The sequence below is a fragment of the Vipera ursinii genome (genome assembly GCF_947247035.1).
Source record: "Vipera ursinii genome assembly, chromosome: 3".
In the NCBI taxonomy this organism is placed as follows: domain Eukaryota; kingdom Metazoa; phylum Chordata; class Lepidosauria; order Squamata; family Viperidae; genus Vipera; species Vipera ursinii.
The window spans coordinates 2,079,336-2,106,537 of record NC_139516.1 but is presented as its reverse complement, the minus strand read 5'-3'; the positions used below and the strand labels follow the sequence as shown (position 1 = coordinate 2,106,537).

General features: G+C 47.6%; 2 protein-coding genes across 3 annotated transcripts in view; both read left to right on the top strand.

The window, feature by feature from the left end:
• DNMT3B (DNA methyltransferase 3 beta) overlaps positions 1-27,202 on the top strand; it is a gene marked incomplete at its 5' end in the record, with an annotated part of 480,157 nt that overhangs the window by 309,763 nt on the left and 143,192 nt on the right. The window lies entirely within an intron of this gene.
• Positions 854-27,202, top strand: KIF3B (kinesin family member 3B). Of its 2 annotated transcripts, XM_083360839.1 has the most exons (10): positions 1,023-1,069; positions 7,607-7,706; positions 10,274-11,760; positions 12,855-12,956; positions 14,399-14,521; positions 16,388-16,506; positions 16,817-16,930; positions 19,740-19,845; positions 22,452-22,630; positions 24,396-27,202. In XM_083360839.1, the coding sequence occupies exons 3-10, from the start codon at positions 10,351-10,353 to the stop codon at positions 24,484-24,486; spliced, it is 2,244 nt and encodes a 747-aa protein (XP_083216965.1). In that variant the 5' UTR covers positions 1,023-1,069; positions 7,607-7,706; positions 10,274-10,350; the 3' UTR covers positions 24,487-27,202. The 2 variants fall into 2 exon arrangements, with proteins under 2 accessions (XP_083216964.1, XP_083216965.1); XM_083360838.1 differs by lacking the exon at positions 7,607-7,706 and having other exon boundaries at positions 854-1,069.

Here is a 27,202-nt window from a genome sequence, read left to right as displayed (position 1 = left end):
AGGGGGAACCATGGCCCCTTCATGACTCATGGACTTCCAACTCCCAGAATTCCTGAGGAAGCAAGGGGGAACCATGGCCCCTTCATGACTCATGGACTTCCAACTCCCAGAATTCCTGAGCCAGCATGGGGGAACTATGGCCCCCTCATGACTCATGGACTTCAACTCCCAGAATTCCTGAGCCAGCATGGCTCAGCTTGGAAACTCTCCCTTTCCCCTCACCATAGCTGGGTCAGGAATTCTGGGAGTTGAAGTCCACGAGTCATAAAAGAGCCAAGGTTGCCCACCCCTGGACTAGACTACCCAATTCCTGCAAGCGTTCTGACGAAGGACCTAAGGGTGTGGAACAGCTTGCCTTCAGAATCTATAGGTGCTTCATCACTAAGAAAAATCTGGACAGCCATCTGTCTGAAATGGTATAGGGCAGGGGTAGGCAACCTTGGCTCTTTGATGATTTGTGGACTTCAACTCCCATCATTCCTGAGTCAGAGTTCTGGGTATTGGGAGTCCACAAGTCATCAAAGAGCCAAGCTTCCCTACCCCTGTCCTACCCCATTTCAGACAAGTGGCTGTCCCGTCTCTTCTTAAAGGCCTGCCGGGGTACAGTCGGCATCAGGCCGCGTCGAGCCTCGGCTTCTCAGTGCCGGCCCCGTCCGAGCCACTGAGAGGGGAACCGCGGCCCGCTCTGAGGCGAGCCAGGCGCGTCTCACGCGGCCTTCGAGACGTGAGAAGTTGCCCGGATGTTGCCCCGCCTCCCTGGAGCGCGGAGGGGCGTGGCCGGGCGGCGCCCGTTGCTAGGCAAGGCCGCCGGTCGCTACGGAAGTGAGGGCTTGTGGGCGGGCGGCCGCGTTGCCAAGGAAGTGTGCGGCGGCCTCAGCGGCAACCCGGCCGCCTCACGCCGGATCCGAGGCCGGGGGGCGCGTCCGACGGCCCCTCCCAGGCCCAGCACGGCAGGACTACACGCCCCATCGGGCACCGCGGCAGCGCAGGCTTCCCTTCCAGGCCGGGCCCGCCGCTTGAGACGGCTGAGGCGGCCCCGGTCATGGCCGGAGGGGCAGCCGACCGCGAGGTAAGCCGTTGCCGGGGAGGGGGCGTCGCCTGGCGGGCCTCGGAGGAGGTCTTGGCGGCCAAGAAGGCCCGGCGCTTCGCCCTCCCCGCTTTCCTTATCTGGCTGTCCTGGGCCCGCTTTTGTATTTTTTAACATTTATATCCCTATCTATCTATCTATCTATCTATCTATCTATCTATCTATCTATCTATCTATCTATCATCTATCATCTATCATCTACCTATCTATCCATCCATCATATTCTATCTATATCATATTCTATATCTATCCATCATATCTATAATATCTATCATATCCATCATATCTATCATGTCTGTCTGTCTGTCTATCTATCTATCTATCTATCTATCTATCTATCTATCTATCTATCTATCTATCATCTATCATCTACCTATCTATCCATCCATCATATTCTATCTATATCATATTCTATATCTATCCACCATATCTATAATATCTATCATATCCATCATATCTATCATGTCTGTCTGTCTGTCTATCTATCTATCTATCTATCTATCTATCTATCTATCATCTATCATCTATCCATCTATCTATATCATATTCTATATCTATCCATCATATCTATATCTATTCTACCATCTATCCATCATATCTCTATCATCTGTCTCTATCATATTCTATCTATATCATACTCTATATATCTCTATCATCTATCTCTGTATCTTTATATCTATTCTATCTACCTCTATCAAACTTCTATCTACCTCTATCAAACTTACCTCTGCTAAGTTTGTAAGCTGCCCTGAGTCTTCGGAGAAGGGCGGGATATAAATGGAATTAAAATTAAAAAAATATGTATCATCTATATCTTTATCTCTATATCCTATATCTATCCATCCATCATATCTATAATATCTATCATATCCATCATATCTATCATATCTGTGTATATCATATTCCCTCTCTCTCTCTCTCTCTGTCTAACATATCCAATAATCCTTCCTCCTCCTCTTTTCCACAGAACAACAGCCTTGTATGGTGGGCTGGGCTGAAGTACAGTGGTGGCCCAAAGTCAGCCAGCTGGCTTTCATTCATTCATTCATTCATAAAAATAAGAATGATAAATGCCAAATTCGGTCTGAACATTTGACTGACTGTGTGATGAGCAATAATAATAATGATTGAATGAATCAATGGATGTTGGGTAACTCTAGGCCAGTTGCCTTTCTGTGTGAGCCTCTCTTGTAGGGTTGTTGTGGGGAAATGAGAAGAAAGAGGGGTATTCGGAATGTCCTTTGCCTGAAAATGTGTGGTAAAATAATATTGTTCACACACACACACACACACACACACACACAGAGTTTTACCCCAGCCTTTTCCGCGTGGGGAACATGCCTGATGCTCCTGCCTTCTCTTTTCCCCACAATAACAACCCTGTGAGGTGGGTTGGGCTGAGAGACGTACTGGCCCAAAGTCAGCCAACTGGCTTTCATTCATTCATAAAAAATAAAAATGGATAAAGACGCCAAATCCAGTCCGAACATTTGGCTGACCATGTGATGAACAATTGAATGAATCAATGAAAACTAGTTGGGAGACTTGCCGTTGCTAGGCAAGGCAGCTTGTTGCTATGGAAGTGAAGGATTGTGGGCTGGGGGCCCTTTTTGTGAGCCTACCATGTAGGGTTTTTGTGGGAAAATGAGAAGTCTGGGCGGGGTGGTGGTGGCGGGATTTGGGATATCCTTTGCCTAAAAAATGTGTGGTAAAATAATAAATATTGATATCTAATTTTATCCGAGCCTTTTTGTATGGGGAATATGCCTAATCCTCTTGCCTTCTCTCCTACCCACAACAACAATCCTGTGAGGTGGACTGAGAGCAGCACTGGCTCAGTCACCCAGCTGGCATTCATTCATTCATTCATTCATTCATTCATTCATTCATTCATTCCCTTTGCATAGCCTCCCATCTTAAAAGTCAAACTGGGTAGCTTGTAAGCCCAAAACAAAACAATGTAAATAATGATGATGCTGATGGAAGGGACCTTGGAGGTCATCTAGTCCAACCCCCTGCTCAGGCAGGAAAGCCTATACCACTTCAGACAAATGGCTGTCTTCTTAAAAAAAAAAAAGCCGAAGGAACAGTAAATCAGTCCTTCGGGTGCGAAGGGTGCTAGGTAGGTAAATAAATAAACTCCAGAAAAACCTGGCGGCACCTTATCACCCTTTTCTGATGCCACCCCTGAAAGGTTAAAAGGGTGGGGGTCCTGTCAGACCCTGGGGAGAGGGTGGGAGTCCCATGGGGCAGGTGGGCTGGGCTGAGAGATAAACATTGACCCACTCTCCTTTCTAAGGATTGAGTTTCCCTGTTGCTGCTTGGGGCAGATCAGATGCCTCCCTGCCTGTGGCCAAGTCAATGCTTAGCCGCGCAGGGGTAGGCATGCTGGCTGGCTCAGGAATTCTGGGAGTTGAAGTCCCCGCGTCATTGAAGAGCCAAGGTTGCCTACCCCTAGCTTAGCGGCTGCCCGAACTGGAAATACTCATTTGTTTTTGAGTTTTATTGGGGGCAACGTGCTGCATTTTCCATGAGCTGATTCAAGCGAAATCAGCTTTGTCTTAGAACAGGGGTAGGCAACCTTGGCTCTTTTATGACTCATGGACTTCAACTCCCAGAATTCCTGAGCCAGCACTGGCTGGCTCAGGAATTCTGGGAGTTGAAGTCCATGAGTCATAAAAGAGCCAAGGTTGCCTACCCCTGTCTTAGAAGAAACGGAATTTAGCCATGAGATATATTGGATGTTATTCCTGGTATCAAAATGTCTTTCCTGGCTCTCTTGCATTTTGCCAGTTTAATTATTTTTTTTTTTAACTGAGATGAAGTTAGGACTTTTCAGATCCTTGAGTATCTGTCTATCTCTATCTGTATCTCTCTATCTGCCTGGTTTTTTTCTGTATCATTTATCATCTCTCTGTGTCTCTCTTTCATCATGTATCCATCTCTATTCATCCATCTCCCTCCATTCATTCACCTTTCTTTCTTTCTTTCTTTCTTTCTTTCTTTCTTTCTTTCTTTCTTTCTTTCTTTCTCCCTCCATTCATTCACCTTTCTTTCTTTCTTTCTTTCTTTCTTTCTTTCTTTCTTTCTTTCTTTCTTTCTTTCTCTTTCTTTCTTTCTTTCTTTCTTTCTTTCTTTCTTTCTTTCTATCTCCCTCCATTCATTCACCTTTCTTTCTTTCTTTCTTTCTTTCTTTCTTTCTTTCTTTCTTTCTTTCTTTCTTTCTTTCTTTCTTTCTTCTTCTTTCTTTCTTTCTTTCTTTCTTTCTTTCTTTCTTTCTTTCTTTTCCTTCCTTCCTTCCTTCCTTCCTTCCTTCCTTCCTTCCTTCCTTCCTTCCTTCCTTCCTTCCTGTCAAATCATTCCATTTAATATATATATGCACGAATATCTGTAACTGACTGGTTTCCATAGAAAAAAAAGGTTGCTGGGAAGATCAGAATTTGATGGGCTGGGTGGCAGATGTCGTTCTGCAAAAATTTTATTATGGCTGACCCGCAGCAAAGATTGACTTCTTGAAGAGAAGGCAGATGAAGATCTGCTCATCTTGCTAAGTGTTTGCCCGTTTTCATGGTATATTCAATAAAGCACACTGACTGAGTTCATACAACTCAAAACTATAACGTGACTTCCTTGATTTTGGATTTCATGCACCTAGACTTTTATTTACAGCAATTTCTCAACCTTGGCAGCGTTAAGATGGTGTCTGTGGTGATTCTCCGTCATCCAAGTCATGGTTGTCCCAAAGTTGCTTTTTCCAAAAGGCAACTGGACTTGACCTGTTTTTTTTTTCCCCTTGAAGATATTTTACTCCTCATCCAAGAAGCCTTCTTCAGTTCTAACTTAGAACTTCTTAGATGTGAAGCGAAACGTCTTCAAAGAAAAACAAAGGAAGTCACAGTTGCTACACTAAGACCTTTAACACCATTAAACATCAACACCGCAGGTCCTCTGGAAGGACTCAGTGGACAAGAATGTCAAATCTGGTCTGAACTTCTGGCTGACCGTGTGACCAGCCCTAAGAATGAAAATATTTTTACTGTTTATCAACATGACTGTTTCTTAGCCTTGTGTTGCACTACCCAAAGTCACTTGTTTGTGAGATGGACAGCTGTATAGATTGGACAAATAAATGAATGCTGTATTATCAATAGGGGCCCTTTGGGTTTCCTCTCCTGTGAAGATGATAACAAGATGGGTGTTATTGTTAGTTGCAAAGTCTTGTCCGACCCATCGCGACCCCACGGACAACGTTCCTCCAGGCCTTCCTGTCCTCTACCATCTTCTGGAGTCCATTTAGGCTCACGCCTCCTGCTTCAGTGACTCCATCCAGCCATCTCCTTCTCTGTCGTCCCCTTCTTCTCTTGCCCTCGATCTTTCCAAGCATTAGGCTCTTCTCCAGTGAGTCCTTCCTTCTCATTAGGTGGCCAAAGTATTTGAGTTTGGTACAATATTGGTACAATAATGGAAAAACAAGTTTAGCTGCAGCTGCCCGTGTGTTTCTTTACAGAAAATATTCTGAAGCCTTTACAGGTGACAGAAGTATTCTGAACTCTGCCAAGCAGCTGTATTGATTTATTAATCCTGCTTTTTTTTGCCCCACTGCCATCCAAAGAATTCTCGGTGACTTATGGTGTATAATATAAAGCAAAATTTAAAACAACTCCCATTAGACAGGGCCAGTGTTGTGAGGGTTCCCTGTCTCCCCTGAGAGGTAGATTAAAAGTAGTTGAAAAATAAAAACGGGGAATCCGATGAGAGCAGACATACACAAATAACCTACTTAACGAAATGGGCTTATTTTAAAAAAAAGACAGGCGATGCCACGCAGGGACTTTTGTTTAATTACATTTGTAGGGGTACCTGGCATGTTTACATAGCAAGAGACTCTTTCTTTTAACCCAGAGAGGGCCCAGCCATGCCTAGGCACCGGGACCCCTTGTCGGGGTGTCTAAAATGACAGTAAAGTCAATCCCACAATGAACCATCACTGAAAATTTTCAAGAAGAGACCGGACAATCACCTGTCTGAGATGGTATAGGTTCTCCTGCTTGAGCAGGGGGCTGGACTAGAAGACCTCCAAGGTCCCTTCCAACTCTGCTATTCTATTCTATTCTATTCTATTCTATTCTATTCTATTCTATTCTATTCTATTCTATTCTATTCTATTCTATTCTATTCTATTCTATTCTATTCTATTCTATTCTATTCCTTTCTGTTCTGTTCTATTCTATTCTATTCTATTCTATTCTATTCTATTCTATTCTATTCTATTCTATTCTATTCCATTCCATATTTTTAATTCTATTCTATTCTGTTCTGTTCTGTTCTGTTCTATTCCATTCCATATTTTCTATTCTATTCTGTTCTGTTCTGTTCTGTTCTGTTCTATTCTATTCCATTCCATTCCATTCCATTCCATATTTTCTATTCTATTCTATTCTATTCTATTCTATTCTATTCTATTCTATTCTATTCTATTCTATTCTATTCTATTCTATTCTATTCTGTTCCGTTCCGTTCCGTTCCGTTCCATTCCATTCCATTCCATTCCATATTTTCTATTCTATTCTGTTCTGTTCTGTTCTATTCTATTCCATTCCATTCCATATTTTCTATTCTATTCTATTCTATTCTATTCTATTCTATTCTATTCTATTCTATTCTATTCTATTCTATTCTATTCTATTCTATTCTATTCTATTCTATTCTATTCTATTCTATTCTATTCTATTCTATTCATTCTAACTCTACTCTACTCTACTCTTTCCAGCGGAAAGCTGGACTTGGTTTTCAGACACAACGTCATCCTCTATATTCCAAGAAAGCAAGATTTGAATGGCTTCCATGTTTTAGACCAGCAGCCAGTTGAAAAATGCAATCTGGAGCTTCCAGCTAATGGATTAGAATCCTTTTGGGATCTGGGCCAGATAGCCTTAGGTTTAATAAGGTTAAGTGCTGTTTCTGGGCAGCACTTTCTAAAACGTTTGTGACAGGCTAGCATGGCGTTTCTGTGCAAGGCCTGTGTGGAGGGGTATACAATGAGACTAGAGCTGGAAGGGACCTTGGAGGTCTTCTAGACCTGCCCCCTGCTCAGGCAGGAGACCCTAGACCAGACATGTCAAACACAAGGCCCGGGGGGGGGGGCAGATCCGGCCCGCGAAGTGGTTTCATGCGGCCCGCGAAGCCATCCTGGAAACAGTGAGGGAACGGCCCCCACTGCCTTGGCCCTGGCCCAGAGACCCTCCTTCCGCCAGAGACCCTCAGATCTGTCCCACTCCTGCCCAGGCCCCCATAGGCACCCTTGATGTGAACGATGTAGAGCTGGCCACGCCCACCCAGTAGGCCATATGCACTCTAGACACGCCCACCCAGTAGGCCACGCCCACCCAAGCCATACCCACCCAGCCCCCTGAGGGCAACCGCAATGCTGATGCGGCCCTCAATGAAATTGAGTTTGACACCCCTGCCCTAGACCATCTCAGACAAGTGGATGTCCAGTCTTGTCTTAAAAATCTCTAGTGATGAAGCACCCGCAACGTCTGGAGGCGAGCTGTTCCGCTGGTTAATTGTTCTCACTGCTAAGAAGTTTCTCCTTAATTCCAGGTTGCTTCTCTCCTTGGTTAGTTTCCATCCATCGTTTCTTGTCCTGCCTTCAGATGTTTTGGAGAATAGCTCGACCCCCTCTTCTTTGTGGCAGCCCCTCAAATACTGGAAGACTGCTATCCTGTCTCTCCTCTCCCCCCCCCCCGTCTTTCTTTTCTCTAGACTAGCCAAACCCAAATCCCGCAGCCGTTCTTCACACTTTTGACTTTCCAGGCCTTTGATCGTCTTAGTTGCACTTCTTTGCACTTTTTCCAGGGTGTCAACATCTTTTTTTGTAACGCGGTGGCCAAAACATTCCAGATGTGGCCTTACTAAGGCTGTGGCCTTTGTTGGGGGTGCGTGCTACGCTGGACCATAGTGCAGGCTATACTCCGCATAAAATGCTTATTTGGTGCCGTCAAAAAAATAAAAGCAACTCTTTGCCAATGTTTATTTCTAGAAGGACTGTCAGGGTGAATAACCTGCTGACTTCTAAGAGTTTGGTTATGGCAGCTCTGTAGATTCATTGATTAAGAAAATGGCGGACGGCTGCCCAACTTACTCACAGGGACTCCAGGACATAAAACCCCAACACAAATCCCAAAGTAGCCCCACCACCCCTGGCAACAGCCATCAGGCCAGTCGCTTGATGGGCTCCGTATCTCCCTGGGGGTCCCCAGACCTGCTGGCAAAACCACGTCCTCAGGGCCTTTTGAACGGGTGTCAGGATGGGCTAATTTTATCTTCTCAGGGATGATGTTCCACAGGGACAGGGCCACCACAGAGAAGGTCCTTCTTCTGGTCCTACCAGATGGATCTCCTCAGGAGAGGAGACCTTAACTTCTTTAATGCAAAGAAGAATAATCATAAGTTTTTAAAGAAGAGACTGGACAGCCATTTGTCTGAAACGGTATAGGGTTCCCTGCCCGAACAGGGGGTTGGACTAGATGACCTCCAAGGTCCCTTCCAGCTCTATACTGTTGGAATTGAATAGTCTAGATGAGGACCCCGGGCGATGTATCAGCCCTCACTTCCATTATTGTGCCCAAAGTCATAAATACCTCTGGAGAACAGGAGAGATTGCAGAGGGCTAAGATGTAAAGCTGAAGGATGACAACACCTCCAGAAGGTTAGCCAAAAATTGGCCAGCTTCATGGTCGTGGTGTCAGACACACCTTTGCTGACTTAAACCAAAAATAGATCTGGTTTCGGCCAGAAATGTGTCCAGACGTAGGCTAGGACTAGGAAATTGGGGGGGATTTGTCCTGGGAAAAATGCAAGAATAGCACAGCGGTTGGTTTTGCAGCCAAGAAAACTACAGGGACATGACAAGGTTACCCAGATGGAGTTCTGCTCCGAGGCAGCTTCATCTTAAAACAAAAAATTGCTCAATTCTAACCCTTTTCTCCTGAAGGATGTGAGGGGTGAGGATAGAGGCTGGTTGTGGATGTGAAGAATTTCCCATAAGTCAGAAATGCACCTGATCTCTCCATTTAATCCCCGGGGGAATGAGGAGAGTAGCAAAGACATTCAGCATGAATCGGAAGCCACAACGGATTCCATTTTGGCCGGGAGAATAAGGGTTGTGCTGCAAACAGATGCCAAGGTTAAAATCCTGGCGGGATCTAGCCAACATTAAGCTCTGCTGATGAGCTGATGGTAAAACGATGGCTCAAGACTTTACACTTTACACCAGGGGTAGGCAACCTTGGCTCTTTTATGACTGGTGGACTTCAACTCCCAGAATTCCTGAGTCACCATGGGAGAACTATGACTCCTTCTTGGCTTGTGGACTTCACCTCCCAGAATTCCTGAGCCAGCATGGGGGGACTATGGCCCCCTCAGGACTGGTGGACTTCAACTCCCAGAATTCCTGACCCAGCATATGGCCCCCTCATGACTGGTGGACTTCAACTCCCAGAATTCCTGAGCCAGCATGGCTCAGCTTGGAAACTTCTCCCTTTCCCCTCAGCATGGCTGGCTCAGGAATTCTGGGAATTGAAGTTCCCGAGTCATAAAAAAACCAAGGTTGCCTACCCCTGCTTTACACAGAGGAGGGCAAGGTGTGAGTCACTGCCGTTCCTCCGACAACAACAGCCTTTGTCAGCCGTTCAGTTGCACCCGTGTGAGTCTGGAGCCACGTTTATCTTCATCTGGAGTCATCTGGCAGGTGAAGTACGTACAGAAGAGCTGGTAGCAAGGGGTCGGGCTCAGCAGAGGAGAGCTGTGATCTTTATTCCCAGAAGGAGTGACTGACTGATTGATTGAGTACATTTGTATGTCCTCCACCTCATTATCAAATGACCCAGGGTGGCTTACAATTCCACAAACCTTCCTTGTTTTTTCTTTGAAGACCTTTCGGAATTCTCCTCCAAGAAGCGTCTTCAGCTCTGACCGGAGGGTGGGGAATAGAAGGGTTTATCGTGGCTGGCTGGGGAATTCTGGGAGTTGAAGGTCCTCAAGTCTTGAAAGTAGCCACGGTTAGACACCCCCGATCCAGAATGTTAAGTGTTAATCCGATAGAGTAGGAACTTCCGCTTGCTACGCTAACAATTACAGCGTCCGAGCACTTCACGTTCTGTTGTCGCACTACGTTCTTTGCAGGATTAGAAGAATCCTTGATCTTCCTGATCCCGCCATCAGTTCCTTTGCTCCCCCCTCCCCCGTGCGAATCTGTTGTCATGTTGAAGCTAAAGTGCTCGGAGACGGTCAGAGTTGTCGTACGATGCCGGCCGATGAACGGCAAAGAGAAAGTGGCCTCCTATGAGCAAGTGGTGGACGTGGACGTGAAACTGGGGCAAGTCTCCGTGAAGAACCCCAAGGGAACATCTCACGAGCTTCCAAAGACGTTCACCTTTGACGCGGTTTACGACTGGAGCTCCAAACAGTTTGAGCTTTACGATGAGACCTTCCGGCCGCTGGTGGACTCGGTTCTCCAGGGATTCAACGGGACCATTTTTGCCTATGGGCAGACCGGGACGGGGAAAACGTACACCATGGAAGGGGTGCGCGGAGACCCGGAGAAAAGAGGGGTCATCCCCAACTCCTTCGACCACATCTTCACCCACATCTCTCGGTCTCAGAACCAGCAGTACCTGGTCAGGGCCTCCTACTTGGAGATCTACCAAGAGGAAATCAGGGACTTACTCTCCAAGGACCAGTCCAAGAGGCTGGAGCTGAAGGAGCGGCCCGACACGGGTGTCTACGTCAAGGACCTCTCGTCCTTTGTCACCAAAAGCGTGAAGGAAATCGAGCACGTGATGAACGTCGGGAACCAGAACCGTTCGGTGGGCGCCACCAACATGAACGAACACAGTTCCCGCTCCCACGCCATTTTTGTCATCACCATTGAATGCAGCGAGGTTGGGCTGGACGGGGAGAACCACATCCGTGTCGGGAAGCTGAACCTGGTGGACCTGGCGGGCAGCGAGCGTCAGTCCAAGACGGGAGCCCAGGGCGAGAGGTTGAAAGAGGCCACCAAGATCAACCTCTCTCTCTCGGCGTTGGGCAACGTCATATCGGCCCTTGTGGACGGCAAAAGCACCCACATTCCCTACAGAGACTCGAAGCTGACCCGCCTGCTCCAGGATTCCTTGGGCGGCAACGCCAAGACGGTGATGGTGGCCAACATCGGCCCGGCCTCCTATAACGTCGAGGAAACCCTAACCACCTTGCGATACGCCAACCGGGCCAAGAACATCAAGAACAAGCCCAGAGTCAACGAAGACCCCAAAGATGCTCTCCTGCGGGAGTTCCAAGAAGAAATTGCTCGCCTGAAGGCCCAGCTGGAGAAGAGGTCCATCGTCAAGAGGAAGAAGAAGGAGAGGAGGAGAGACGGGATCGGGGGGGAGGAAGAGGAGGAAGAAGAGGAGGAGGGTGAAGAGGAGGAGGGTGAAGAAGAGGAAGGGGTGGACAAAGATGACTACTGGAAAGAGCAGCAGGAGAAGCTGGAGATAGAGAAGAAGGCCATCCTGGAGGACCACAGCTTGGTAGCCGAGGACAAGATGAGGCTGCTGAAGGAGAAGGAGAAGAAGATGGAAGACTTGAAACGTGAGAAAGAAGCAGCTGAAAAGCTGGGGGCCAAAATCAAGGTGAGATGTCTTTTATACCAAAGAGTATGTTTTTATTGGTCATTAACCAGCATGATAGATAGATAGATAGATAGATAGATAGATAGATAGATAGATAGATAGATAGATAGATAGATAGATAGATAGATGATAGATAGATGATAGATAGATAATAGATAGAAAGATAGATAGATAGATGATAGATAGATAGATGATAGATAGATAGATGATAGATAGATAGATAGATAGATAGATAGATAGATAGATAGATAGATAGATAGATAGATAAGTTAGAGACAGAGATAGAGATGATAGAGATTAGATAGAGACAGAGACAGATAGATAGATATTAGAGAGAGAGAGAGAGAGATAGGGGGAGGGCCTTCTCTGTGGGCGCCCCGGCTTTATGGAATCAGCTGCCGGTTGAGCTCCGGATGGCAGCTGACCTTCGCTCCTTCCGACGCGATCTGAAGACCTATTTATTTGAACAAGCCGGCCTGGCCTGATGGGGGATGTGCTCGGGTTTTTATTGTGGATTTTTATATTATTCTACTGTTTTTAGCTCGGGCTCTTATTTAATTCTTTTTTAATTTTTGTATTCTGTATTTTTATATGTGCCCTGTTCACCGCCCTGAGTCCTTCGGGAGAAGGGCGGTATACAAATATAATAAATGAAATGAAATGAAATAAAGAGAGAGATAGAGATAGATGATAGATAGATAGATAGATAGATAGATAGATAGATAGATAGATAGATAGATAGATAGATAGATGATAGATAAGTTAGAGACAGATGATAGAGATAGAGATTAGATAGAGATAGATAGAGACACATAGAGATAGATAGAGACTAGAGAGACAGAGATAGATATAATATATAGAGATAGATACAGAGAGAGAGAGAGATGAGAGAGAGAGATAAAGAGATAGAGAAAGAGAGGTAGATATAGGTGGGTGGAGAGAGAGAGAGAAACAGATGATAGATATAGATATAGATAGAAATGTTAAAACTTTTAAGTTGAAGGGAATTACAGCTGTGAGACCAGGATGATATCTGCTACGTTCTAATATTATGAAATTTCTCCCCCGGCGCTCCTTATTTTTTTGCTTCTAAGGCCATGGAGAGCAAGCTTCTTGTTGGTGGGAAGAACATTGTGGACCACACAAACGAGCAGCAGAAAATTCTGGAACAGAAGCGGCAAGAGATTGCTGAGCAGGTGAGATAAGGGCAGAACTGCCCATTTCCTCCCCCACCACCACATCTTTCATTTTGCTGTTCACCTGCAGACCTCTTTCCTACTGGGACGAAGGGTCCTGAGAACGTCTTTCGCAGGTGTGAAAACTACGGGAGGTCCTCAACAAGTGTAACTGAGCCAGGAATTACGGCCGCAGGTTACGGAGGGCCGTAAAGCGGGTCACCATGTGACCCTGCCTGATTTTATTAACTTCTTTTTGGTGGATAAATGGACACTGCGGTCATTAAGCGAACAGGGCAGTCATTTTACGTGAACCCATTATAGCCAGGGGACCTTTTCTTTGGGCTGGGAACTGGAAGAGTGCCACTTTCCAGCAAAAACTGCGCCCCTTTCTGGACCGAGATGCCCTACGTACAGTCACCCATGCACTCGTTACCTCCCGTATAGACTACTGTAATGCTCTCTACATGGGGCTGCCCTTGAAGACCACCCGGAGGCTTCAGCTAGTGCAGAGTGCAGCTGCACGGGTAGTGATGGGAGCTCCCCGATACTCCCATATTACACCCCTCCTGCGTGAGCTGCATTGGCTACTGGTTGCCCTCTGGGTGAGATTTAAGGTGCTGGCACTTACCTTTAAAGCCCTACATGGCCTAGGCCCGGGATACTTGTAGGACCATCTGCTGCCGGGAACAAATTCCCATCGTCCAGGACGCTCACACAGAGAAGGCCTCCTCAGGGTACCGTCGACTAGGCAATGTCGGCTGGCGACCCCCAGGGGCAGGGCCTTCTCTGTGGGAGCGCCAGCCCTGTGGAATCAGCTCCCCCCTGAGCTTCGGATGGCCCAAAACCTCCAATCCTTTCGCCGCGGCCTCAAAACACACCTGTTCCACCAGGGTGACCTAGACTGACAGGCATTTTAATTAATTTATATTTAGTATTTTTAATTTATTTTTAGTTTTTAATTTTAATTTATTGCACAGATGATTTTAATTTTATTTTTATCTTAATTTCTGTACTTATTATATGTTTTGTTGTTAGCCGCCCTGAGTCCTTCGGGAGATAGGGCGGGATATAAATCCCATCAATCAATCAATAAATAAATGAATAAAAAACTGTCATAAACCGCCATCGCTTGAAGTAGCCATCCACCTTTCATTTTTTTCCCATCTGATTAAAATTTCTGTGCGGTACAATCAGTCGCTACCTCTTGAGAATCAGCAGTTGACGGTTTTTTTTTAAGTGAAGAGTGCGAGAGTCAAACGGGTTTCCGAACTTGTCGACTTCATTCATCACTTTTAATTCATTGACAGTTCACGGTGGGATAAAGAAGCTGGGAGGCGGGTTAATTCCTCAGCCAAGTCCAGAGTCCCCCTGTCAAGGGCTCCCTCACGAGAGCGGGAAGGCGTAGGGTTAGTGAATTGAGAAGCTTCAAACGAACGCCAACCCTTTGATGCGTCCTACAGAAACGACGGGAGCGAGAAATCCAACAGCAGATGGAAAGCCGGGATGAAGAGACGCTGGAGCTGAAGGAGACCTACAGCTCCTTACAGCAGGAGGTGGACATCAAAACTAAAAAACTGAAAAAGGTGATAACCAGTCCGGGAGAATCTTTTGTCGCTCAGGGTTGGAACGAGGGGTCCTCGGTGATCCCCCAGCTGGGCAGTTTTGTCTCGCAGGCGTTTCGTGACCCAACTAGGGAACATGCTAGAAGGGGAGGAGGAGGACTGTGGGGTCCTGGGTGCTCTCTGAGCTGGGCTGTTTTCTTGCAGAGGTTTTACAACCCAACTAGGGAACATCATCAGTGCTAGTAGGGAGGAGGAGGAGGAGGAGGAGGAGGAGGAGGAGGAGGAAGAGAGGAGGAGGAGGAGGAGGAGGAGGAAGACTGGGGTCCTGGGTGCTCTCTGAGCTGGGCTGTTTTCTTGCAGAGGTTTTACAACCCAACTAGGGAACATCATCAGTGCTAGTAGGGAGGAGGAGGAGGAGGAGGAGGAAGAAGAGAGGAGGAGGAGGAGGAGGAGGAGGAAGACTGGGGTCCTGGGTGCTCTCTGAGCTGGGCTGTTTTCTTGCAGAGGTTTTACAACCCAACTAGGGAACATCATCAGTGCTAGTAGGGAGGAGGAGGAGGAGGAGGAGGAGGAGGAGGAGGAGGAGGAGGAGGAAGAAGAGAGGAGGAGGAGGAGGAGGAGGAGGAAGACTGGGGTCCTGGGTGCTCTCTGAGCTGGGCTGTTTTCTTGCAGAGGTTTTACAACCCAACTAGGGAACATCATCAGTGCTAGTAGGGAGGAGGAGGAGGAGGAGGAGGAGGAGGAGGAGGAGGAGGAGGAGGAGGAGGAGGAGGAAGAGAGGAGGAGGAGGAGGAGGAGGAGGAAGACTGGGGTCCTGGGTGCTCTCTGAGCTGGGCTGTTTTCTTGCAGAGGTTTTACAACCCAACTAGGGAACATCATCAGTGCTAGTAGGGAGGAGGAGGAGGAGGAGGAGGAAGAAGAGAGGAGGAGGAGGAGGAGGAGGAGGAAGACTGGGGTCCTGGGTGCTCTCTGAGCTGGGCTGTTTTCTTGCAGAGGTTTTACAACCCAACTAGGGAACATCATCAGTGCTAGTAGGGAGGAGGAGGAGGAGGAGGAGGAGGAGGAGGAGGAGGAGGAAGAAGAGAGGAGGAGGAGGAGGAGGAAGACTGGGGTCCTGGGTGCTCTCTGAGCTGGGCTGTTTTCTTGCAGAGGTTTTACAACCCAACTAGGGAACATCATCAGTGCTAGTAGGGAGGAGGAGGAGGAGGAGGAGGAGGAGGAGGAGGAGGAGGAGGAGGAGGAGGAGGAGGAGGAAGAGAGGAGGAGGAGGAGGAGGAGGAGGAGGAGGAAGACTGGGGTCCTGGGTGCTCTCTGAGCTGGGCTGTTTTCTTGCAGAGGTTTTACAACCCAACTAGGGAACATCATCAGTGCTAGTAGGGAGGAGGAGGAGGAGGAGGAGGAGGAAGAAGAAGAGAGGAGGAGGAGGAGAAAGAAGAAGACTGGGGTCCTGGGTGCTCTCTGAGCTTGGCTGTTTTCTTGCAGATGTTTTGTGACCCAACTAGATAACATCATCAGGACGAGAAGGGAGTGGGGTGTGAGGAGGAGGAGGAGGAGGAGGAGGAGGAGGAGGGCATCCATAGTGCTTTCTGAGCTGGGTTGTTTTCTTGCAGACGTTTCGTGACCCAACTAGGTAATGTCATCAATGCTAGACGGGAATGGAGGAGGAGGAGGAGGAAGATAACTGTGGGGTCTTTGGTGCTCTCTGAGCTGGGTTGTTTTCTTGCAGACGTTTCGTGACCCAACTAGGGAACATCATCAGTGTTAGAAGGGAGTGGGGTTTGCAGAGTGGAGGAGGAGGATTCTAGTCACTGCCCACGCACGGTCTTTTTGTGCAGAGGTGGTAGCCTTGTGCGTGTCACCCTCGACAGCTGTATTCCTCTCTTCCAGCTGTTTTCTAAGCTGCAAGCTGTGAAGGCTGAGATCCACGACCTGCAGGAAGAGCACATCAAGGAGAGACAAGAACTGGAACAAACTCAGAACGAGCTGACCCGGGAGCTCAAGCTGAAGTAGGTTCCAACTAACCGTGTATTACTCTTTAATAAGGTGGCTCCTTTCTACCTTGCGGACTACGACTCCCAGAATTCCTCAGCCAGCCCGGGAAGCCGGGATTTTAGGGACTGAAGCCTACAAGCCACAGGAGGGCCATAATTCCCCCCACCCCTGCTCCAGAGCGTGGGAGGGAAGGAACGTGACGGTGGTCAGCTGCCCCAGAGACGAGACCTCTTCACGTGACCCATCTGGGAAGTGTAGTCCAGCGAGGAAAACAATCTTCTGGGTTCGCCATATCTCACTTCCTCCTTTCCCGATCCGACGCAGGCACTTGATCATTGAGAACTTCATTCCTCTGGAAGAGAAGAACAAGATCATGAACAGATCCTTCTTCGACGAGGAGGAGGACCAGTGGAAACTTCACCCCATCACCCGATTGGAGTGAGTCCTCTTTCACTTGGAGGGTTGAGGGAACACCTCCAGGTTCACTGACGGGTGGTCCCGGACTCACAACGCTTCGCTTCGTGACCGTGTATAAAGTTCACAAGGGCACTGAAAAATGTGACTTGCAGACGTGTTTCACGCTTAAGACCGTTGTAGCTTCCCCACAGTCTTGTGATCAAAAATTCAGGCACTTGGCAACCGACTCCTGGATGTTGCAAATGGGTGAGAAACCTCCTTGGGACTGCGGAAAGGACCGTGTTGTAGACTGGAGAGAGACGGTGTCGTGTCCCTCCCCCTCGTTTGAGGGAGGGCTGCTCAATTTTGATTAATCAAGGACACAGGCGAACCTCCAGGTGGCCTCAACGACTCTCCGAAAGAAGGCAAAGGACCAGCGGTCTGCAAGGAGTATAAATCCTTCCCTTCCCCACCATCCAGTCAGAACCTGAGGAAGCCTCTCGGGTGAGAAGCGAAACGTCTTCAAAGAGAAAAAACAAGGAAGTCCAGTTGCCTGGCGGGGAATGGAAGGATTTATATTCTTTGTAGTCATCTGGTCGTTAGTAGTCTTTTTGAGATTCGTTGGGGCCACTTGGATACAGGATACAATGAGGAGCGAAACGTCATCAAAGAAAAGCAAGAAAGACCAGTTGCCTCCTGAAAAAGCACCACTGAGGACACAGGTAAACCTCCAGGTGGCCTCAACGACTCTCTAAAAAAAATGCAAATGACCAGCTGTCTGCAAGGAGTATAAATCCTTTTCTTTCCCCACCATCCAGTCAGAACCTGAGGAAGCTTCTCGGATGAGGAGAGAAACGTCTTCAGAGAAAAGAAAAAAAGGAAGTCCAGTTGCCTCCTGGGGAAAAAAAGCACCTTTGGGGCAACCTGACGGTCCGTGTAATCAAAATTTGGCAACTTTGCAACCGGCTCGTGTTTACGACGGTTGCAGGGTCCCGGGGTCCCTTTTTGCGACCTTCTGACAAGCCCGGTCGACCGGGGGGGGGGGGAGCCAGTTTCACTTAACGACAGTATGACTAACTTCACAACTGCGCTGTTTCGCTTAACGGCTGCGGCGAGAGAGGTCCTAAAAGGGGGCCAAACTCACTTAATGACTGCCTCGCTTAGCAACGGAGGTTTTGGGCTCAGCTGTGGGTCATGTAGTCGCGAGGCTTGCCCCCTTTGACAACCTTTCCTGTCACCGTCGCTAAGTGAGTCCCTGCAGTTGTTCATTTAAGTCACATGGTTGTTAAGGGAATCCGGCTTCCCCCGTTCTGACTTGGCTTGTCAAAAGGGGATCACGTGACACCCCCCCCCCGGGAGCATCTGAATTTTGATCACGTGACCCTGGGGGTGCAGCAATGGTCACAAGTGTGAAAAACGGTCATAAGTCACTTTTTTCAGTGCCGTTGTAACTTCAAATGGTCACTAGATGAATGGTTATAAATCGAGGACTTCCTGTACAGAGATGTGGACATTGACAGAACAGGATAACAAAAGTCGGAAGGGACCTTAGAGGTCATCTAGTCCAACCCCCTGCTCAGGGAGGAAACCGTATACCATTTCAGACAAATCCTTTTCCAGTCTCTTCTTGAAAACCTCCAGTGTTGGAGCATTCACAGCTTGTGGAGGCAGGTTGTTCCACTGAATAACAGAATTGGGAGGGACCTTGGAGGTCTTCTAGTCCAGCCCCCTGCTCAGGGAGGAAATCCTATATCATTCCAGACTAAATAGTTATCTTCATAGGCTTTCCGAACCTTATGGTGTGTGTATCTGTGTGTAATAAACAGAGAGGGCATTGTGTATTTGTTTTTTTGTTTAAATATGTGTTATTATTTATTTTTGCATAATCACCTTAATATTTGGTAAACATTGTGTTGTCTGGGTTTATATTTTAAAAAACAATAACAATTAGTTTCTATAATTCTATAGTCCACATAATAAGTTTTGCTTCATGTTTTTGTCTTCTTCCAAAAATGTTCCCTTTTGCCAATCTTTAATTAATACCGTTCTTATCATTTAGATAAATAACAATTAAATGTAGACTTTTTCTAATATGTCTACAAATAACAACCACACTGATATAAAGCTTCTTTTCCGACTGATCATCTCGATTGCCTTACCATAGATCCTGTTTGCAATTCTTATTTAAGTTTGTTTGCCCCCAAATATTTGAAACCTCCTTAACTGGTTAAGATTTTCATTACGCTTAAGTATTTAAGTTGGAGATGATCAGGGGACTGGAGGCCAAAACATACAAGGAACGGGTGCTGGAACTGGGTATGTGTAGTTTAATGAACAGAAAGGCAAGGGGGGACATGATAGCAGCCTTCCAGTATCCCAGGGGCTGCCCCAAAGAAGAGGGAGTCAAGCTATTCTCTTGAAGGCAGGACAAGAAGCAACGGATGGGGACTAATCAAGGAGAGAAGCAACCTGGAACTAAGGAGAAACTTCCTGGCAGTGAGAACAATTAACCAGCGGAACCACCTGCGTCCAGAAGCTGCGAATGCTCCAACACTGCAAGTTTTTAAGAAGAGACTGGACAGCCATTTGTCTGAAATGGTATAGGGTTTCCTGCCTGAGCAGGGGGTTGGACTACATGACCTCCAAGGTCCCTTCCAAATTATGATGATGATGAGACTGGACAGCCATTTGACTGACATGGTATAGGGTTTCCTGCCTGTGCAGGGGGTTGGACTAGATGACCTCCAAGGTCCCTTCCAACTTTATTGTTATTATTATTATTAAGTCTTTTTCCTCATACAGCAGGGAGGACCTTGTGTATTTGACCTGCTGTTTCCCTTCTCTGCTCCAGGAACCAACAGATGATGAGAAGGCCGGTGTCCGCCGTGGGGTACAAGAGGCCGCTGAGTCAGCACGCGAGGATGTCCATGATGGTCCGCCCGGAAGCTCGGTACAGGGTGAGCTCCGACTGTGTTTTGTGGGGGAGATCGGGAATAAAAATGAGTGCCCTGAAAAACAAGGAGGCCTCAACCTGAGAAAGATGTGCAAAACAGGCCTTTAGGTCCTATAAAAATAGGGGGATTTCTCTTTGGGGTCTGTGGAGATTCCCAGTCATCCCGGTCATGGTTGTCCCAAAGGTGCTTTTTTCAGGAGGCAACTGGACTTCCTTGTTTCTCCTTTGAAGACGTTTCCCTTCTCATCCCAGAAGCTTCTTCGGGTTCTGACTGGAGGGTGGGGATGGGAAGGATTTATACTCCTTGCAGACTGCTGGTCGTTTGCCTTTTTTCAGAGAGTCGTTGAGGCCACTTGGAGAGTTACCTGTGTCCTCAGGGTCACCTGAGTGGTGCAAATGGGTGTAGAATTCCTTTCAGCATTCCCAAGAAGGCTCCACCTAATTGCACCACTCAGGTGACCCTGAGGACACAGGTAAGCCTCCAGGTGGCCTCAAGGGCTCTCTAAAAGGATGCAAATGACCAGCTGTCCGCAAGGAGTATAAACCCTTCTATTCCCCACCATCCAATCAGAGCTGAAGATATTTCTTGGCTGAGAAGGGAAATGTCTTCAAGTGGAATGGAAGGATTTATACTCCTTGCAGACAACCGGTCATTTGCATCCTTTTAGAGAGTCCTTAAGGCTACCTGGAGGCTTACCTGTGTCCTCAGAGTCACCTGAGGGGTGCAGATGGGCGTGGTGGAGCCTTCTTGGAACTGCGGAAAGGACCGTGTAGTAGACCGGAGATAAGTGACGTCATGTCTCTTGGGAGGTCCCTGTTCTCCAGGAGCCTTCATGGCCTGGAACTGTGTGACGAGTACAGTACAGCTGATCCTCGTCTTACGACCGGTCACTTAATGTCCAGATCTCTCAAAAGCTACTTACGATCCCGGTTGGAAGTTACGGCTGCCCCAGTGTCCCTGGGGTCATTCGTCCTTACGACCGATCGCAGGGAAACGGCAGCGCTCCTCCCCCGCGTATCTCCGCCCCTCCTGTCCTGCCGGGACCCCACAGAATTTCCCTTGAGTCTCTGCAGAACTCCTACCCGTCACACACAGGTGCTCCTCGACCTACGGCCACGATTTCCGTCGCTAAAGCAAGGCAGCTGTTCGGCGAGTTTTGTCCCTTTTTTTCCCCAACCCTTTCGCCACAGAGCCAAGTCGATCGTCGCAGTTGTTAGGGGGATGCTGTGGTCGTTAAATGAATCTGGCTTCCCACGTTGACTTGGCTTGTTGGAAGCTGGCTGGGAAGGGGCAAAGAGTGACCACATGACCGCGGGACGCTCATACATACGTGCCCCTTGCCAAGCGCCTGAATTTTGATCGTGGGCATGCTGCAACGGTCCCAAGGGTGAAAATTGGTCCTGAGTCACTTCGTTAGTGCTGTTGTAACTTTGGGAAGTTAGTAAATGAATGGTTGTAAGTGGGAGACTACCGGTACTTATACTGCAGGCAGTTTTGGTCACCATACCACAAAAAAGATGTTAAGAGTTTGGAAAAAATCCAGAGCAGAGCAACTAAGATGATCCAAGGCCTGGAGACTAAAACGTACAAAGAACGGCTGCATGGCTTGAGTTTGGCTAGTCTAAGGAAAAGGAGAAATAGGGGAGACACGATAACAGCATTCCAGTATCTGAGGGGCTGCCCCAGAGAAGAGGAGGGGGTCACTTTATTGTCCAAAGCACCAGAGGGAAGGACGAGAAACAACGGTTGGAAACTGACCAAAGAGAGAAGCAACCTGGAATTAAGGAGAAACTTCCTGACATTTGAGGACAATTAACCAGTGGAACAGCTTGCCACAAGAACTCATGGGTGCTCCATCACTGGAGGTTTTTAGGAAGAGGCTGGACAGTCACTTGTCTGAGATGGTATAGGTTCTCCTGCTTGAGCAGGGGGCTGGACTAGAAGACCTCCAAGGTCCCTTCCAGCTCTATTCTGTTCTGTTCTACAATCTATTCTGTTATGTTCTATTCTACAATCTGTTCTACTCTACTCTACTCTATTCTATTCTATATTCTATTCTATTCTATTCTATATTCTGTTCTATTCTATTCTATTCTAAAATCTATTCTATTCTATTCTATTTTTATGACAACCTGTCTTGTACAAAATAGGACTAGCTGAGAACCTTACTCTTTGAAGATCTCCGGAGTGACAGATTTCATTTTGGGGAAGAAGGGCAGGCCACTGCATCCTTTAGTACCTCTGGACTGAGATAGATAGGAGTTGTGGCAGAATCTGGGGGCGGAGTTAAAAGAGGGATCAGCCTAGAATCCCTATGTAGCCACAAGCAGACTAACTCCAACCGTCTTTAAATTCCCTGGACCCTTATCTAACTCCTAGCAGGTTCCAACCATGAGTTGGGAAGATTCCTGCGGAACTCCAATCTGTGGCCTTTATTAATTGTCTCATATTTAATTATGAGAGCCATAAGACGTCCCAATGTTACTTCTTGGCGTGGTTTACCAAAGACAACAATAATCCCAAAATAAAGGGAATATTTTTTAAAAAAAAACCCAGACATCATTGCACTGTTGAAATAATCAAACTCTGCTGAATTTGGACTATTTTAGGCAGAAAACATCGTCCTGCTGGAACTGGATATGCCCAGTCGGACCACGCGGGATTACGAGGGCCCGGCCATTGCCCCCAAAGTCCAGGCCGCTCTCGAAGCCGCTTTGCAAGATGAAGATGAGATCCAGGTGGACGCGTCTACTTTTGAGAGCACGTCGAACAAGAAATCAAAATCCCGGTAAGCTGGAATTTTAACCCACTGTTCTTTTTGGAGGTCTAGGAAGTTGGAGGGCTGAATTGGCTGGTTTTCAGCCTCCTTAACTGGGGAAGAGATTTCTGTGTAAAAAAAAAAAATCTGCTGGAGATGCAGGAATTTCTGAAATATGAGAGACAGAGAAAGCCGAGATAACAGCGCACTCCTTCTGTAAATGTGATGGATAAATCTCTCTCTCTCTCTTTCTCACACACACACACACACACACAAAATGTATGTTATTTGTGGTTTTTCCTTGTGTAGTTAATTTGGTTGTGAGTTGCACAGTGACGATAAAGATTATTTTATTCTTTCTATTCAGTCTGTTCTATTCTTTCTATTCTGTTCTTTCTATTCTATTCTATTCTATTCTATTCTATTCTATTCTATTCTATTCTATTCTATTCTATTCTATTCTATTCTATTCTATATCTTATTCTATTCTATTCCTATTCCATTCCATAATTCTATTCTATTCTAATTTCTATTCCACAATTCTATTTTATTCTATTCTATTCTCTATTCTGTATTCTATTGTATTCTATTTTGTATTCTATTCTAATTCTAATTCTAATTCTAAAACTTGTGTACACGTAACCCAATGTTATTCAGTCTTGGCAGCGTGAAGATGTGTAGACTTCAACTCTCAGAATTGAGAGTTGAATTCTGGGAATTGAAGTCCGTGAGGAATTCTGGGAGTGAAATCTTCAAGCTGCCAAGGTTGAGAAACACTGGTGTAAGCCGTGCTTTGACTATTGGTTAAAACAACAACAAAAAGAGAAAGCCAGTTTGGTTTACTACTTCTTGTGCTGGCCTAAAAACTGGGAGACAGGGTGTTCTAATTCCACAGTATATATGAAAGCCGGCTGGATGACTTTGACGCAATCACCGGGAGACGGTGAGCTCTAGTCCCGCCTTAGGCATGAAAACCAGCTGGGTGACTTTGGGCCAATTACCAGGAGACGGTGAGTTCTAGTCCCGCCTTAGATAGGAAAGCCAGCTGAGTGGCTTTGGGCCAATCACCAGGAGACGGTGGGTTCTAGTCCCGCCTTAAGCATGAAAGCCAGCTGAGTGGCTTTGGGCCAATCACCAGGAGACGGTGAGTTCTAGTCCCGCCTTAGATAGGAAAGCCAGCTGAGTGGCTTTGGGCCAATCACCAGGAGACGGTGAGTTCTAGTCCCGCCTTAGGCGTGAAAGCCAGCTGGGCCAGCGAGTGACTCTCAGCCCAACCCACCTCACAGGGTTGTTGCGGGGAAAAACAAGAGGAGGGAGGAGGACTTGAAGATATATTTGCCACCTTGTTATGTATAAAAATAATAAAGTTGGCATTAAAAAAAAGACTTTAACGATGCAGGCAAGATCTTCCCAGAGGGATGAACCCAGTGACTTTGGTTAGTACAACAAGTACACAACAAATGAAATTCTAGGCAGGAATGCAATTTCAGTGTCTTCCTCCCCCCCCCCCCCAACGTTTTGGGCACCAGGGACCGGATCCTCGGAGGGAGGTTTTTCCCGCGGACCGGAGCGGGTGTAGTTCCGCCTGCCGCCCGCACCCCACAGATGAGGCTTTGCACAGCCCGGTTTCTGGCCTGCCCTGGCCCAGTGCCAGTCTACGGCCCGGGAGTTGGGGAACACCCCCCCCCCCCGATTTAGATCACGATTTGTCGTCTTTCTTTTTTACCTGTGATGTTTGCTGGGAAAGCTGGCCCCCTTCTTCATGCTTCTCTTCTGTCTGTTTTGCATTCCGCAGGCCTAAAACTGGAAGGAAATCCGGCAGCTCCCCGTCCAGCGCCTGCAGCTCTCAGCTGTACCCCCAGTCTCGCGGGCTGGTCCCCAAGTAAAAACCGGTCGCGCCTGCCCAGGGCAGGGGCTCTCACTTTGCCGCGCAATGCAGAGGCGAGCGACAAAGCCGCGAGGCGTTAGGACTTAAAAAGGAGAAGTCCCGGAGAAAGGCCTTTTTGAGAAGAACAGGTTCCCCAGGGCGGTCTCTGGCCTACCGCGAAGGAACGGTTTTGCTACTTGTGCTGCGGGGTTGAAGGCGAACGAGCTTTTAGTTAGGAAACCAGAAATGCATGAGTTACATTAGTCTGTCTTAGAAGCCCAGAGAAACACGGGGAGAGGGGGGACGGACGTCCCCTTGCTCCCCCCCCTCCCCCCCGTGGCCTTCTCCCTCTCTCTCCCTTTTACACTCTTTCTTCGATCCTCGCAGCCAAAGGCTAGTCTCGCTGCGGTCACCTCGATGACGCCCGATAGCAAGGTTGAGAAGTGACGAGAGAATTATTATTAATATTATTATTATTTTGCTAGCCTCGACGGCTTTTTCCCCACCACCACCCCACCTCCCCTTTCTGTTGAAAGCCTGGCACTTTTTGTGGGGTGGGCGGGTTGGAACTGCGAAAGAGGCGAGGTCGAAATAGACCACGAAAGCTTTTCGGTAGCAAGGCCAAGGGGAAGGTTTCGAAACCCGCTCTCCATTTTATTTTATTTTTATTTTTGCCGATAGAAGGTCCCTGGCTTGTTTACAAGGACGAATTTAAGAAACAACCACCAAACACGGTTCCGGGTGGATCGGTTTCCTGGAGAACCTCCGCCGTGAAGACCAGTGGGGGCTACCTGGTCTAGCAGTTTGTCCACACAACCGTTGTCCCCTTCCTCTCCTCGCCGTCTCCTCCTCTGCAACCTGGGAGCATTCGTGACCCAAGGTTTCCTGGTCTTCCACTGTAGCTTACCTGACCTGGCTTCTTATCTCCAGTTCCCCCCCCTCCCCAGAAGAAATTAAACCTCTGGAGTGGTGGTGGGAGGGTTCTTCTGCTGTCCTCTCAATGGCAGCACTATAAAGCTTGAGAGAGAGAGAGGGACCCCAAATATCTGGGTGGAGAGATTTGAACTCGCTCCTCGTCAATAAGGCAGGCTACCAAGCAAGGGGTGGAAAGTTAAGATGCTGCTGAAAAGGGGGTGGGGTCCGAGAGCTGAAGGCTGTGCCCCCCCCACCTTCGTATTGTTCTATAGTTCGGTTTGTCTGTTTCACATTGTTGCACATGGCAAGTTCAGTTGTCGTTTCCCCCTCCCCGCTTTTATTTTTACGTTTTGACGGTCGTAACTGTGAATATATTCTCATCAGCTCCTTCACCCGTGTTTTCTTCAACTGTGTGTAAGGGTGTAGGTCTGCATTGGGTCTGCGAGGACTGATCCTCAAGACGTACTCTTCAGCGTTAAGGGTCCTTGTTGCTTGTTCTCTTGAGTCGCTCCTATTCCGGAAGGGGGGGAGGCATAAAAATTCCAGGGTCTTGCACCCTCTCTTAAGGATAGCCCAAGAGGCATTCTGCTGGCGTGGTGCCTCAGGAGACCCCTCACCCCCCCACCCCCCAGCCTCGCTACCTTCTGCTATTTTGCATTTGCCAAGTACGTTTCTGGGCTGGTGAGCAGCTGCTCAGCCGCGGATCAGAGGGGCGTTTTATTTGGTGAGCTGGTTGGCCTTTTAGAATCGTACGTAACAGACACCAGGCCCACCCCCTCTTTGGCTGTGGCTAATTCCCTTTCGTCATTAAAAATAAAAATAAAAATAAAAAAAAAATTGACCGACTTGAGAGGCGGAAGCTCGGTGACGAATCCAAAGATGATTTAAAAGTACGCAAAGATGGAAGCCGCGCGCCAGCCTGTTGCTTTTCACTCTGCGCCGGCAGAACGAGGCCTGTCCGGAACGTCATCCGCCGGTTTGGCAAGCGTTGGGCAGAAACAGAACTGGGGGGGGGTGGGGGTGGACTGAGCTATTCCCCTAATGGCTGGCTGCATTTCTGACTTGAGACCCTTGGAACAGTTGGACTCCCCTGCTTTTTCCCACGCCTCACCCTTTGCTCCGTCTTAACCTTTCACGTACCGAGTGTTTTCCGAAGCCGACACCTCCTTTGGAAACCTTTTCGTAAGCCGGGGTGTCAGCTATGGATTGCCTTGTTCTTTAAGGCAGCCCTTCCCAACTTGCTACCCTTAAATATGTCGAATTGATTCTTCGTATCCCACGCTGGCTAGGAACACTAAACCTGGGTACTATTTAGCTAAACCGATAGAGCAGGGGGGGTTCTCCAGCCGTGGCCTCTTGCGAAGACTCGCGGACTTCAACTCCCAGAATTCCTGCGACGCTGGCTGGGGAAGTCTGGGAGTTGAAGTCCGCAAGTCTTCAAAGCTGCCAAGTTTGGGGACCCCTGCACTCAGAGGATCTGTTCAAGGCCTATGGAAAATTCATTCGCTGGGCTCCTTACCTGTGTGTAAGTCCCACTGGAGTGAATAAGCTTCCCTTGGTGCCAGGGAGACTCGCCCAGGCATATTATCCAAAGGGCGGGGATATGAGAGATGCTACCGTTTCCTGCAACCAATGTTTCCTTTCCTGGGGTTGTACCTAACCGGCTACTGTTTTACCTGTACATAAAGAACATTGTCAATAGTTCTTTTTTTCTGTCCACGGATTTAAAGCTTGTACCTGTAATAGCCTCTCTTGTCTAGGAATGTCAAAGTGCACCTGCAAAAATATAATAAAAAACCATCTGGATTTATCGTATGTAA